Raw genomic sequence first — 12,936 nt, 5'->3', positions numbered from 1 at the left:
TCAGAGCACAGGAAGCTAAATTAGTAAGTACCAAATGCCATTTAGAGTATCTTGCATTTGTCAGGTTCCTAAGGCCTCAGAGTCATTCCACCTGTTGAATTTGAACATGTTCCTAAGGAGTTTTTGCCACAGAAAGATTGACAAAGTGGTCCAGGGAAACAGCAAGTATCTAGGACACAATGATTGGCAAATCAGGGACCCTGAGTAAAGTCATGTGATACAAAGGTATGAGTCACGGATTTGCAGGAAATTGCCCCTGAGGGATTCCATTGGTTTCAGTAGCTCACGTTTTGGATCACGTCACCCTGAGGCAGTATAAAAGTCCAGGACCATGACCATTCCTCACTAGTCCTTCCCCTGACATTCTGGAGCCTGCATCTCTTCCCCTGCTCTGTCTCCAACAGCCACCTGTCTGACAACCTTCTCACAGCAAAGAGCAGAACAGTGGGATCTCAGGTAGGTTTCCTTTTTCCAGGTGTTTTTCAGTTTGTTGCTAGAAAAATTAATAGAATGCAGAAAAAGGAATGCTGGAGGTTTCAGTGCTGGCCTAAGGATTGTTTCATTTTAAATTGTGTGTCTTTCTACTGAGGAGGAAAAAATAAATCTTGGTATAAACACCTGATAGATTTGGGGTGTTGGTCTTGTCTCTCCTGCTTTGCCTACTTTATTACTGACCTCTATAGGTCTTCTGGCACAGTTAGTGGGTTTTCTAAATACAGGATCCTGTCCTGAGCAAACAGGGTCAATCTGAGTTCTCTTCCCCTGTTTGCAGCTACTCAGGATGCTTAATTTCCATCTTTCGTTTGATTTTCGTGGCTATATTTTCAAGATTTAGGTTGAAGAGGAGTGGGCGTGTGTGTCCTATTCCTGTGTTTAGATAAAATTCTCTCAGTTCTTCACCTGGATAATGTTGCCCTTGGACTTGTCAGCTCCAACCTGTGGGCTGCTGAAGTCAGTTCCCTCTATCCCTAGAATTTCTGGTGTCGTAAACACAAATGGGTGCTGGACTCTGGCAAAAGTTTTTTGGGCATGTAAGGACATAATCATGGGATTTTTGTCCTCCTGTTGATTATGTACAGAAATACATTGATTGATTTCCTCATGTCAAACCAAACTTGCGCACGCCCAGGTAAAAAACTAAAATGATCAGTGTGTGTAGTTAGCTATAAAGTATGTTTTTGAATGCAGTTGGTCAGAATTTTCTTATGAAATTTTGCATCTATTTTCAGCAAGGATATTGGTCTGCAGCTGATTTCCTTGAGATTTTTTTTTTCTAGTTTGATTATCTTTCCTAAAATACGGTCTGTTTCTATTCTTTTTGTCCCTCTTTCATTACTGCTGTGACATTTATTACCTCCTTCTCCTTCTGATTTTGTGATTCATACCTTCTTCTTTTTCTATGAATGGGAGATAACAAAATAGATTACTAATTTGGGACTTCTGAAAATTTTTGCAATGTAGGCAGCTCATGCAGGTACTGCTCAGCACTGCTCTTGCTGTAAACTCAACAGTTTTATGTGTTGCTTATTGATTTTCCTATAATTGAAACAATTTATAAATTTCCCTTCACAATTTTTAAAGTCTCAGTATTTGTCAAAGGGGAGTCTTTCCATTTTGACCTAGTTGATAATTCCTATTGTTTCTCTTGCTGCTGATTTGCAGTTTTATTCCATTGTGATCAGAAAAGATGCAGGATACTCTTTCAAGTATTGATGTCAGGCCTAATATAACCCAAGGACATTTGAAACCTAAATATTTACTTTGTTTATACATAGGGCACACATTCTTATTCCAAATTTACTAATATGTAGTTAAGTAATGGGGAGCTAATATAGTTAGCAAACAGAATCCAGAACATCACCTTCGAGTGCCAAAGCAAAGACAAGACAGTATCTTCATAAATACATGCATGAAGATGACTTTTGGTGATATTAAATATAGCAATGAATATTTTGAAAGGGTAACTGCTGTGTTTTCAGTTTTAAAGGATGTGTGTAAGGGGTTTACATACACCTGTCCTTGTAACCATGATTATGTCATAAATGTGGGGAAACACAGTTGTTCTTACCTCTAATGCACTGTGTTATAGAGGAAATGAGCATATTGTCTAGAATCAGTCACCCAATACAAATCTAAAATGAGCATCCATATATGATGTGTCACAGTCACAGCAAGTTCCTCTCCTAGGGCCAGGTACCTGTTGTTATGAAAAAAGACACATCTGGGAAAGGAACATTGCACTCTGGGAAACAGATTTCCCTCAGTGTTTGTGAGGGTTGCTCAACACCACAATGTAAACAAAGTCCAAAGGACATACCATTTCTCCGTGGTCATGAATATATTCTTTTCTCTGTGACTCAGGAAATCCAAATCTCAGCCTCTGAGGAAGAAAGACCTGACACCAAAAACATGAGGCAGTGGGCAGGTGGTTCCTCACAGCCTCCATTCCAAAGGCTCATTAAAACCCAGAATGAGAAGCACCAGCAGAGGAGAGCTGTGGGGCAGAGGGCTCCCCCACCAGAGGAGGAGGACCCCAGGTAAATGGAGGCCTGGAAAAGTCAGGACCCTGGGGGCAGCATGGGTCAGAGTCTGGCTCAGGTATTGCTGATTTGGCCTCTACAACTCAAATATCCTGTTACGACCCATGAAGGTTGGGCCTGGGACCTGCTCACAGGTAAATGAGTCCCTTCATATGATGTGACGAGATGTCTTCCATCCAAATTAGGAGCCTATTCAGCCAAGTGTTATTACTTTTCTTGAATTCTGGCTCAGAATCATCACCTTTGGAACTTTCAATTCTTCCTTCTAGGGCTTCTAACAACAGATGCTTTCCAAAGAACTTCAGCAATGCTGGTGATCCTACAAATTCCTGGTGCACAGTTCTGCGTCTCTAATCTAAAACAAAGCTAAACTAAGTCTTGAAAATCTATCTTAGCCTTCACACTGCAGAGCTGGCTTTGTTTGTGCTGACTGATGGCAACTTGTCTTTTTGCACTCACAGGTCAAGTGCAAGGACTGTGGGGCCTTTGGACGCACTTCAAGGAGCAGAAGATGCCCCTTGAAGTGTTGGGATGGAGCACTGGCCCCACAGCCCTTGGGCCCAACGAAGGAGAAGGAGAACCAGACACCAAGGCAGCTTGAGACTCTCCACAACACAGGAAGCTTTAACCAGCCCGAGAGACAGAAGGACCAGGGACACAGGTGAGTGATGGGTAGGCGGATCCAAGCCTGAGCTCTGAAGTCAGAGGGGTGGTGTCCTTCCTCCTTCACACAATGATCACAGCCATGTGCAATGACAGGGTAAGTGGAAAAGAAATAGGCAAGGACATCACTTCAGAATGCCACACCCTGGATGTCACTCTTCTCCCATGCCTCCAGTAAGGGGCAGGATTCAGGGCTCTCTAGGAACATGACCATGAGAAGCACAAAGGCAATGAGTTCTTGCGATTCAACTTAGTGGAAAATGAGAAGTGCTGACTGGAGTTACAGAGTGGGTGGGACATAAGGGACGGCACAGATCTAGGAATGGTCAAACCATATCAGACCAAACACTGAGGGACCTGGGATATGAATATTTACTTCCTGCTCTGGATGCATCCAAATACCTCGGTTTGTTCTGCAGGCAAGAAGAGCAGCAGAGGAAGGCTCTGCTCCAGAGATTTTCTAGGAGACTTTGGGGGAGGCAGCAATCAAATTGGAAGGGAGGGACAGAATCCAGTGCCCATCTGAGGGTGAGTATCTCCATGGTGAGCTGCTCTTTTTCTGCTCTGGAAAAACTCAATTTCTTCCTGTTCCATTTCCCTGCTGCTGAGGGACTTGCTATATCTTATTAAGGGCAATGTGACTCAGGCTTGTGTGTATTTCAGGTATGGTGTTTGCAATACTTTGTGGGATTCCTTTCATATTTCTCCTGATTAGGAATGGGGGTGCATATGGACCAAGCTTATTCCAGTGTCTGAAAGGATAGAATGTATTATGCAGAAATATTCTTACTGAAAGTGGGTGAACACTCTGAGTTTTGGTATGAAATCTCCTCAGCCATCACACTCTGCTCAAAGGAGCATAAGCCATCTGCACCACACAAAATAACACATTAAGCAGCCTTTTACATCTCAAACAATGAGGCCCAATGTTAAGAATGGGATATTTTCCAATATGCCCTGAAACATGTCAGGTTGATATTATAGTTGGTGTTCTACTAATGATCACTGAGTTGGAGCGCACTTTTACTTTAGGTGACTGACGAATCGTCTTACTCTTGAACTTCATGTTCTGTAGTCCTTTGCGTATTTGTTTGGTTTCCATTTTTTCTTGACAGAGAGCAAGTATAATGAATGCTTTATGTGTATGTCTTGTCGTCCAGCAAACCAGCAGGCCACCGCCCATCCAAATACCCTGCAAGAGTTCTGTCCTGGGCCCTGTATTGGAGAGTCAGCCACCTGTCAAGAACACTGATGAGAGACCCATCCTCCCTACAGTGCAACCCTTCCAAAGAAATGAACGGATTCCTACTCCATCCCTGTGCCCATGAAAGGACAGGAAGTAGCCATCACTGGTACCAGCCAGCCAGCAGTAAGGCAGTCTGGCCAGAACACTGCCTTCCATGTGAAGGGAGCAGATGAAAAGTCAGAGGGCAACAATAGCTGATCACCAGAAGCTCTGTCTTTGCAGCCGTGTCCTGGCTTGTGATGGGAGGGCTTGACTGTAGAGTATGTCAGTGGAAAGCATTGTGAACAGTTTCCTTGAACTTACTCATTGTGCACATTTATTTTCTTTGCAAACATGTACTTAAGTTTCATTTTAATCCTAATAAAAGTCTGTCCATGTTTTATTGTGTCCATAGTTTGAGTGTCTAGCTGTTCACATCCCACTCAAAATGATTTCTCTCCTGCAAAGTACATTTTCTGTGCACTGCTGCTCAATTTGCCTGACTTGTTACCTCCCGGGTGTCTCAGATATTGTCAATTCAGAACACTCGTTTTGAGCAGTGAAGTACGTGTCACTGCATTTTCCCTTATACCATAATAAAGTCATGAAATCGTTTATGCCAGATAAAAGAGTTCTTCTGATCATTTCAAGTCCTGAACCTTGAAGCTTTTACATAGTCTCCAGGTGGTCCTAAATGTCAGCAATTGGGGAATCACTGCCATTGGTGGAAGGAGTACTTGTCTTCACATGCAATTGCCATGCCTAATCTCTACAAACCAGTCTGCCCAGGATCCACAAAGACTCTGTGGCTCTCTAGGGAAGACTGGGCAACTGAACTCCCACTCCTCCCTGGTGGCACTGATATTGGTGTCCCTATTCAGAGACAGCGTCTGGACTGCTGAAGATCCTTCTTATCCCAGGCAGGTGACCCCACTGAGGGCCTGGGAAGAGATACATTGGGCTCCTCATGGCTTCTCCTCATGACATCTTCTTGAAGATGTCAGTAGCGTGGCATTTGTTAGTTCCTGCCACAGTCGATCCTACAGTACTGATCTGGGGGACACAGGCACAGCACGCTCAGTCCCGCCCACCAACTCTCATTCCTTCTGGAGACTCCAGTGGGTTCTGGAGTACTCCCCCTTGTTCCATCAAAGGTCACTTGATTTTTGAGCCTGAATAAATAGAGATGCAGAAAAAATGATGTCTGGGCAACGCAGCCTTAGGAAAACACTATCCATTTTTGTGTGTGTGTGTGTGTAGAGTAGGCTTTCCTGCACCTTTCCTGGTTCCTCAACTGCTGTTCAGAGGGTCATGTATACTGTCGATGGTGCTAGGAAATCCAAGTCGTGTGTGAGTTCATTCTCAGACCCCTTTGTGTGAGCACCTGCAGTGACAGATGAACATCGAGACAAGGAAGGAATGGTACAGACAGCCAAGGATGAGAAGGAAGAGTGCAGAGCAGGGACAGGAAAGATTTCTGCTACCCACTCTGCTCTCAGGGCTAGTGGGCTCTGGGCCCGCCTCATGGATGTAGGATTTTAGGTCAGTCAATGTACAGAGGAGCAAATGTCCTTTTTGTTGAGCACACTCCTTGGGACAAAAGGTGCTCTGTTTGAATGGCTTAGAGATGCTCTGCAACTTCTCTGTCCTGGAGGCCTGGAGACATTATCTTGTTATAAAAGCCTTTGGTACTAGTGGACTCTGAGAAGCAAGCAAGTTATGTTTTCTGCACATGTGCAAAGCCAACTGTACTATGGAACCTAGTTAACTTGATATGACCTTGGAAGAGATAATAAAATGAACTTGTTTTCCCACAGAAGCCACTTCTTACTCCTCTCCATCCTACGTGCGTGCCTCTTTGTTAGCTCTCCCCTCAACCCTTATAGCTGAACCCCAATGAACCTGTACAGCTGGTGCTCTGAGCAAGAACTCTTCTGGGCTTGTTGACGGGAGAAGGGTAGAGCTTACTCCTTGGAACAGGCTTCGATGCGCGTCACTCATAGGCTGGTAAAGATACCACTAGTAAGCTATGGGGAATTCCCTGTCTGACCCTCAATGTTGTCATCAGGCTGAAGTTTCTTATTTGCTTCATAAGGTTAAACATAGTGTAAGTAATACTGATATTGCTGCTTTGTTGTCTGAAACAGATTCTTGCTGTCCATGGTATCCAGAGAGTGGGTCCGTAAGATCCAAAAATTGGGAAGACATAGGTAAAAAATTACAAGAGAAGCCTATACCTGTGTTACATTCTTGGTATTTCTGTCAAGATGCTTTCTCAAAAATAGACTTGACAGAACCACAAACTTCTACAGTAGTATCTAAAGCTGAGGTTTGTTCTTAGACCTCTCCTCAAGTTCCTACTCCTCTCTCTCCTTTTCTTCCTCCCCCAGTCCAGTACATTTATCAGAATGTCTGAAGAGGGAGAAACTCAGACCTTGACTCTCTGCCCCATTGGATTAACCACTGCAATCACCCAGAATATGAACACTTGCCTTTTGCTGTATTTAAAAAATTAAGAAGGACAGTTTTGGAGAGTGGAATTAATAGTAATTTTGCTCTTTACATCATAGAGGAACTGGGAATGCATTATGCCTTCCTTTGTAGTGATTGGAAATCATTGGTGAAAATGGTTACTTCTCCTGCCCAAAATACAGTGCTTTCACAAGAATACTCTGATTTAGCCCATGTTCAAGCTGAGAATAATGTTCAAGGGAATGTTAATATTGATTATGATGACCTGTTTGGCATGGAGCAAAGAGGGCCATTACAACAACAAGCTCAGTTGCCCGGAGCCACCATTGCTCAGATTAGAACCTCAGTTTGTAAGGCATGGTGGAGGATCCCAGACACTCGGGATCCTTCCAAGTCCTTTGCTGTAATTTGACAAGCCTCAGGGGAGTCTTTTTAATTTTCTTAACCAATTGACTAAAACTATCGAAAGACAAATAGACAATTTGGAGGCTGCCAATATTCTGACCAAACAACTGGCATATGAAAATGCCAATGAAGATTGTAAGGATGTAATAAAATCTATTAAGCATAAAGTGGATACTACGCTTTCTGGTTTTATAAAGGCATGTCAAACTGTTGGTACTGAACTCATAAAGTGACTTTACTGGCTGCTGCTCTAAAGTCCCCTGATAAACTTTGATATAATTGTAAAAATCTGGCCATCTTCAAAAGGACCGTAGCATAATAAAAAAGAGCCACAAAAACAGCACAATCAGAAATGTCCAATACGTCATAAAAGATTTCATTGGGCTAATCAATGCAGATATAAAACAGACGTATTGAGAAATCCAATTACAGGTCACCTCCTGACCCAGGGCCAAAGGAGGAGGAACCCTTTTCACCTGTAGATGCAGATGTCTCTCCTTCACAGATGTTTCCATTTCAAATAGAAACTCCTTCCACAAATCCTTTCATGCCACTAGAGGGAGTGCAGTAACAGATTTGATTACTTCTAAGGATGCTCAAATTCGTCTCCCTGGGGAAGTTTGTAACATTACTACCCAAATTCAAGGACCTCTACCTAAAGTACCTTTGGTTTAATTTTGCCCTGCTCTCACAGTGCAAAGAAGGAAAATTTATAATTCATGGAGTGATTGATTCTCATTATACTGGTGTAATATACATTCAAGTTTGGTCTCATATACCCTTAAATCTCTCCAAAGGATCCTGCATAGCTCAATTAATTGTCATTCCTCATATTACTGCCCAACATCCCCTAAATGAAAGAGGAAATGCAGGATTTGGTTCCACTATTACAGGAGCATGTTTACCTACCAATGAAAATGGACCAAAATTAACCCTTTGTTTAACTGAACAGTCAATCACAGGGTTTTTGAACACCAGTGCTGATGTTACAGTTATAGTTGTCTCAATGTGGCCTTGCACATGGCTCTTATAGAGGATCACCCTGGTTTGGGTCATTGGAGGCAATAATGAACAGGTGTCTAAAAGCTCTCGATGGTTGTAGTGCTCCACTCCTTTCAACCCACAAGTTATTACTCATCTTCAATAATATGTTATGGCAATTCCCATTCCTATATGGGGCAGAGACATCTTACACAAGTTACAAATGTCTATGGAGTCACCTTTTTTATAGGGGATTCTGTGGAATTGACCACCTTACCATTAAACTAGAAGTTCACCACTTCTGTCTGGGTACAGCAATGGCCATTGTCTAAGGAGAAGGTGGCAGCCACAGAAGCCCTCATTCAAGAAGAGTTACAATTGGGAGATATTAAATCTTCTACCATTCCATGGAATACAACCATTTTTATCATAGAAAATAATACAAGGAAATGAAGATTATTACAATATTTAAGAGAAATTAATAAAGGTGTACAACCTATGGGTCCACTTCAATATAGATTGCCTAACCCTAATTAATTCCTCAAGATTTTTCCTTTTTGTAATAGACTTAAAAGACTTTATTTATTTATTTATTTTTTACTATTCCTCTCTTTCCTGATGATCAGGAAAAATTTGCCTTCACAGTTGCTGTTTTCAATCATCATAAGCCTGCTGATAGATATCAGTGGAAAGTTCTTCCTTAAGGTATGCTAAATAGTCCCATCTCATGTCAACATTCTGTAAATGAGTCCCTTCCACCTTTCCGACAATTATTCCCACATATTCTTGTTTGTCATTATATGGATGATGTTTTTGTTTCTGGGCCAATACTTATAGAAGATACTTTAACTAAATTACAACACATTCTGTAACAATCTGGCCTCCATGTGGCCACAGAAAAAATTCAACAACTCCCTATTAACTATTCAGGACTTATGTCCAATGTTTTCCATTCCTCATATTCCAAAATTGACTCTTCCTTTCAAATTTTCCTTAGTTCATTTGCAGTGATTTTTAGGACATTTAAATTGAGCTCAACCATATATTTCTTTACTGATATGTTGTCACCTTTTTCTCATCTGTTGAAAAAGCAACATAATCCCACCAGTTTTTTCTTGTTAACTCCTGCACTGACTATAGCACTTCAGTGTATTAATGAGAAGTTATCTGCAGTTCTTAAAGACAGATTCCCAACACTCAAAGTTCCTTTATATCTAATAAACTTTACAGGAAAGACTTATGCTTTTGCTTCAGTTGTTGGCATTCATAATCAAAACTTACATATAATAAAGTAGTTACATTCTCCTCACTTTTCAGACAGAAATGTTCTCCCTTGTGCTGAAATATATGCTCAACTGATCCCAGATGGTTGCAATCATATTTTATCTCTTACAGAAATGGGCATTCATGTACTTTATCTTACTTATGGAAAGACTTTACATTTACATCATTTACAATTTTCTATATATTATCAAGCTGTCCTAACTTATTTTTTAGTTCCTCTTGCTTTCCGTACCTTTCCATGAATGAATGCCTTTCCTTGTTGTGTCAAGTCTCTCATGCTCCTTCTTCTATAATCTCCTCCATTCCACTTTCCAGTGGGATTACTGTTTATACTGATAGAGAACAATGGAGTGTGGTACCTAAATTCACTGATAAAAAAATGAACTGATTATTACACATTGCCTCAAGCTTCTCCTCAGTGAGCAGAATGAGCTGCAATTATTTGGGCTCTTCATGTTTCCCACTGCCTTAAACATCATTGCAGATTCTCACTATGTAAGAAAACCCACAAAAACCATGCTGGACACAGGAAATCACATAAGGGAGTTTATTAAGCAAACAGAGTGTCTCCCTGCAGGGTAAGAGAGAAAATGAGAGGAAAAGAGAGGAGAACAGAAAAGGTGCACACAAGAAAGAGTGTGAAAAGCGAGGAGGAGAAAGAAAGGGAGTAGGAGAGAGAAAGGCATGAGAAAAGATGGTGGGGTAGCTACCCTTAAGCAGTTGAATTCCGCTGGGCTAACAGGAGACCAATAATGGAGAAGGATACTTGCAAGCTCACTAATGAACCAATAGCTAGCTAGGCTGTTCACAGACTGACAGTAGCTGGGAGGCAGGAAAAATGCCTGCAACAGAAAGGGCGGGGAGAGCAGCTTTCAGACTGACAAGCTAGGTTGTGATGCAACAGAAAGGATGGGGGAGCAGCTTTGTATTACATTCCCCTCTTTCTGTTTTTATAAGAAAATCTTTTGTTATCCAGTTCTTTCCAAAACCTTCTCTCTCCTTCCTGCCTATGTGACTAGGCCTGGTTTTGCAGGTGAGATGTAAAAAGTCCATTCTCCCAGGGGCAGTCTTCAACTTCCAGACTTCCAGAGGCAGATGGCTTCATGGACTTCATTTCCTCGATTTGACTGATCCCCTATTTCTACACTAACTGCCTGTCCCTAATTCTGGCTTCATTCACCCCTCTAATTTTAGGAACTCCTTTACTGCTGTAAGGAAAGTGGGTGATGACCATTCTGGCTTCTTCAAACTGGAAGGGGGCAGCATGGGGCAAGCAGTTTGGAGTTCCCTTTTTAGAAATTGGGTTAATCGAGGGGGTCATGGTAGAAATCTGATTGGGGAAGAGCAGGTTGTAAAAACATCTGGGGATGGGTGCTTCTATGAGAGAAGAACAAAAAGACATGAGTACTGGAATGAGATTAATACAATATAAATGTTGCAGGATCTGGAACATGCCAATGAATATCATGAAGATGACAGAAGTCAATAATTCCTCACCAGGGGGTGGAAGAACTGAGAAGTTGTTGCCATAACAAGGCCTAACAAAGGCTGGAGAGGACAAGGCCTTTATTTGGGAACTTTAACATTGTCCAGGTTATCAGGAATGTAAACACAACACTTAATAGAGATCTCTATATTTCTGTTACTAGTAAACATAGATTAAGCCTACCTGCATCTGTAGGCCTTAAACTGACTAAAATCTTCTGACTCTGGCAGTTTCTCTTGATAGTTATCAGGCACATTTGCCTAAGAATCTCTCTTTTGTAGCTCTTAGTCATTATTCTAGTGAGCTAACGCAAGTGTACATCTTAAGTTACTTTTAACTATTATTTTGGTTTTTACTGTTTTGCTAGGTGTTTAAGATCAAGCTGGTCAAAATGACCTGTTCCTGTCTGTTAAAGAGTCAGTCGAGTTTCCACAGGGGTCACTCATAGAGAAATTGAGAGCCTTAGCTTTAGTGTTGTTCGTTAGGCCGTGTCTCCTCAATGAGGTGGCTTCCCTTGAAAGCACCAGGCATGTCTCCCTTTTTCCTTGACCCTCCTCTGTAGCAGGTGCACTGATGACTTTTCATCCTCTAGTGGCCTCATTAATCTCCCTGCTCAGGAGGTAGGGTGACCCAGAGTTTCAAAGTTCCTTAAAGAAATCCTCTTGTTCCCTGGACTCAGGCTGACTGAGGGCAAGAACGAAATACTGGCTTTTCATGGCCTCTGTATTTAATCTCAACCTCTAAGACTGATCTTAACCATCCAGCAAGCCAGTCTCACCAGTCATAAAGTAAGTACTGGGCTTTAACCTCAATGTCTATAACTTTACAGTTATTTACCCCTTTTATCTAATTGGGGTCTACATTATCTGTCCTATAGGTGATGGCTTACTATTTATTTCAAGTTAATCTATGGTGTACTTCTGCAAAATATTAATCAGGCAACAGAATTTACAAGGAAAATACAAAATGGAATCACCAACAGTAAAACATTCAGTTTGTGCAATAGCTATCTTGAATTTTGGCTGAGTTATTCATTATATCCCCTGTTTGAGATCACAGTAATCTTTACAACAAACATCAAACTTTTGAACACAACTTTAAATGAGTAAAAGTCTGGCTTACTTTGGAGCCATTCGAACATGCAGCAGAGTGAGACAGAGCCTTCAGGTAAGGCAGGGCTCTTCACAAATCTTAGGTAAAATGTTCTAATCCTGAAGCTAATTTTTTCCTCTTTTGCCATGACCAGCATGACCAAATTCTCAAGTTCAGTGAGGGGCAAAGTAGTATTAGAAAATAAAGGTTTATAAACCCAGATTTTGACAATTAAGCTGAGATCAGATGAAGCTCTGTTCTCTGATGGAAATTCAGATCTAAAGAGTTATGCCAGCAATCTTTATTTATTTATGTCTTATTATTAGGTTAAAGACTATGTAAGCATTGTTCTTTGTTTTCAGGAAAGTTAACAGAGACTAAGCCATCTATTTAACTTTTTCACAGCTGCAAAGTGCAATGTTAGGAGCTCTGTGTAGCTTTCAAGAAAGTCCACTGTCCAAAGTTACTGTAAGGTGGGCAGGAACCAGAGAAGGAAGCTGATGAAACACTGGTTATTTAGCAAAAGAATTCCTTCCTGCTCAAGAGCTGTGTGCCTGAGATCAATGTCAGAGCTGACAGGACTCCTGTATAGAGCCTTCCCAGAGAGGGTACTGCCACAGCAGTTAGGCATCTTGTGCCCCTGCTCAGGAACACTCCCAAGCACCAGGCGTGCCATAGTCATGAGGTCAGAGATACCAATCTCAGGCACTGTTCTCCCATTTTTGCTACTGCGCATTACACTCTTTCTTAAATGTCATTTAAAGAAGTTTACATATATTGACTCCTGA

General features: G+C 41.6%; 1 protein-coding gene across 3 annotated transcripts; it reads left to right on the top strand.

Annotated features, from left to right (window-relative positions):
• The first annotated feature begins 349 nt into the window (after nt 1-349).
• On the top strand, nt 350-5,043 carry LOC124983418 (putative protein FAM90A16P/FAM90A17P). Of its 3 annotated transcripts, none has more exons than XR_007108426.1 (5): nt 350-456; nt 2,362-2,537; nt 3,002-3,201; nt 3,623-3,731; nt 4,364-5,043. XR_007108426.1 is itself a non-coding variant. In XM_047550679.1 (5 exons), the coding sequence occupies exons 2-5, from the start codon at nt 2,645-2,647 to the stop codon at nt 4,529-4,531; spliced, it is 507 nt and encodes a 168-aa protein (XP_047406635.1). In that variant the 5' UTR covers nt 350-456; nt 2,362-2,644; the 3' UTR covers nt 4,532-5,043. The 3 variants fall into 3 exon arrangements, 1 of the variants encoding a protein (XP_047406635.1); XM_047550679.1 differs by having other exon boundaries at nt 2,362-2,674; XR_007108427.1 differs by lacking the exon at nt 2,362-2,537 and having other exon boundaries at nt 356-456.
• Nucleotides 5,044-12,936: the final 7,893 nt, after the last annotated feature.

Source organism: Sciurus carolinensis, chromosome 4, assembly GCF_902686445.1.
Source record: "Sciurus carolinensis chromosome 4, mSciCar1.2, whole genome shotgun sequence".
Taxonomy (NCBI): Eukaryota; Metazoa; Chordata; class Mammalia; order Rodentia; family Sciuridae; genus Sciurus; species Sciurus carolinensis.
The sequence above is the reverse complement of the archived record's forward strand: the minus strand, read 5'-3'. Positions and strand labels throughout refer to the sequence as shown.

What these genes read in the sequence shown, in the direction of transcription:
- LOC124983418 (XM_047550679.1), top strand. Translation starts at nt 2,645, where the DNA reads ATGAAGGTTGGGCCTGGGACCTGCTCACAG. An exon ending in GGCCTGGGACCTGCTCACAG is followed by an intron (nt 2,675 to 3,001) that starts GTAAATGAGTCC and finishes TTGCACTCACAG; the next exon opens with GTCAAGTGCAAGGACTGTGG. An exon ending in AATCCAGTGCCCATCTGAGG is followed by an intron (nt 3,732 to 4,363) that starts GTGAGTATCTCC and finishes CTTGTCGTCCAG; the next exon opens with CAAACCAGCAGGCCACCGCC.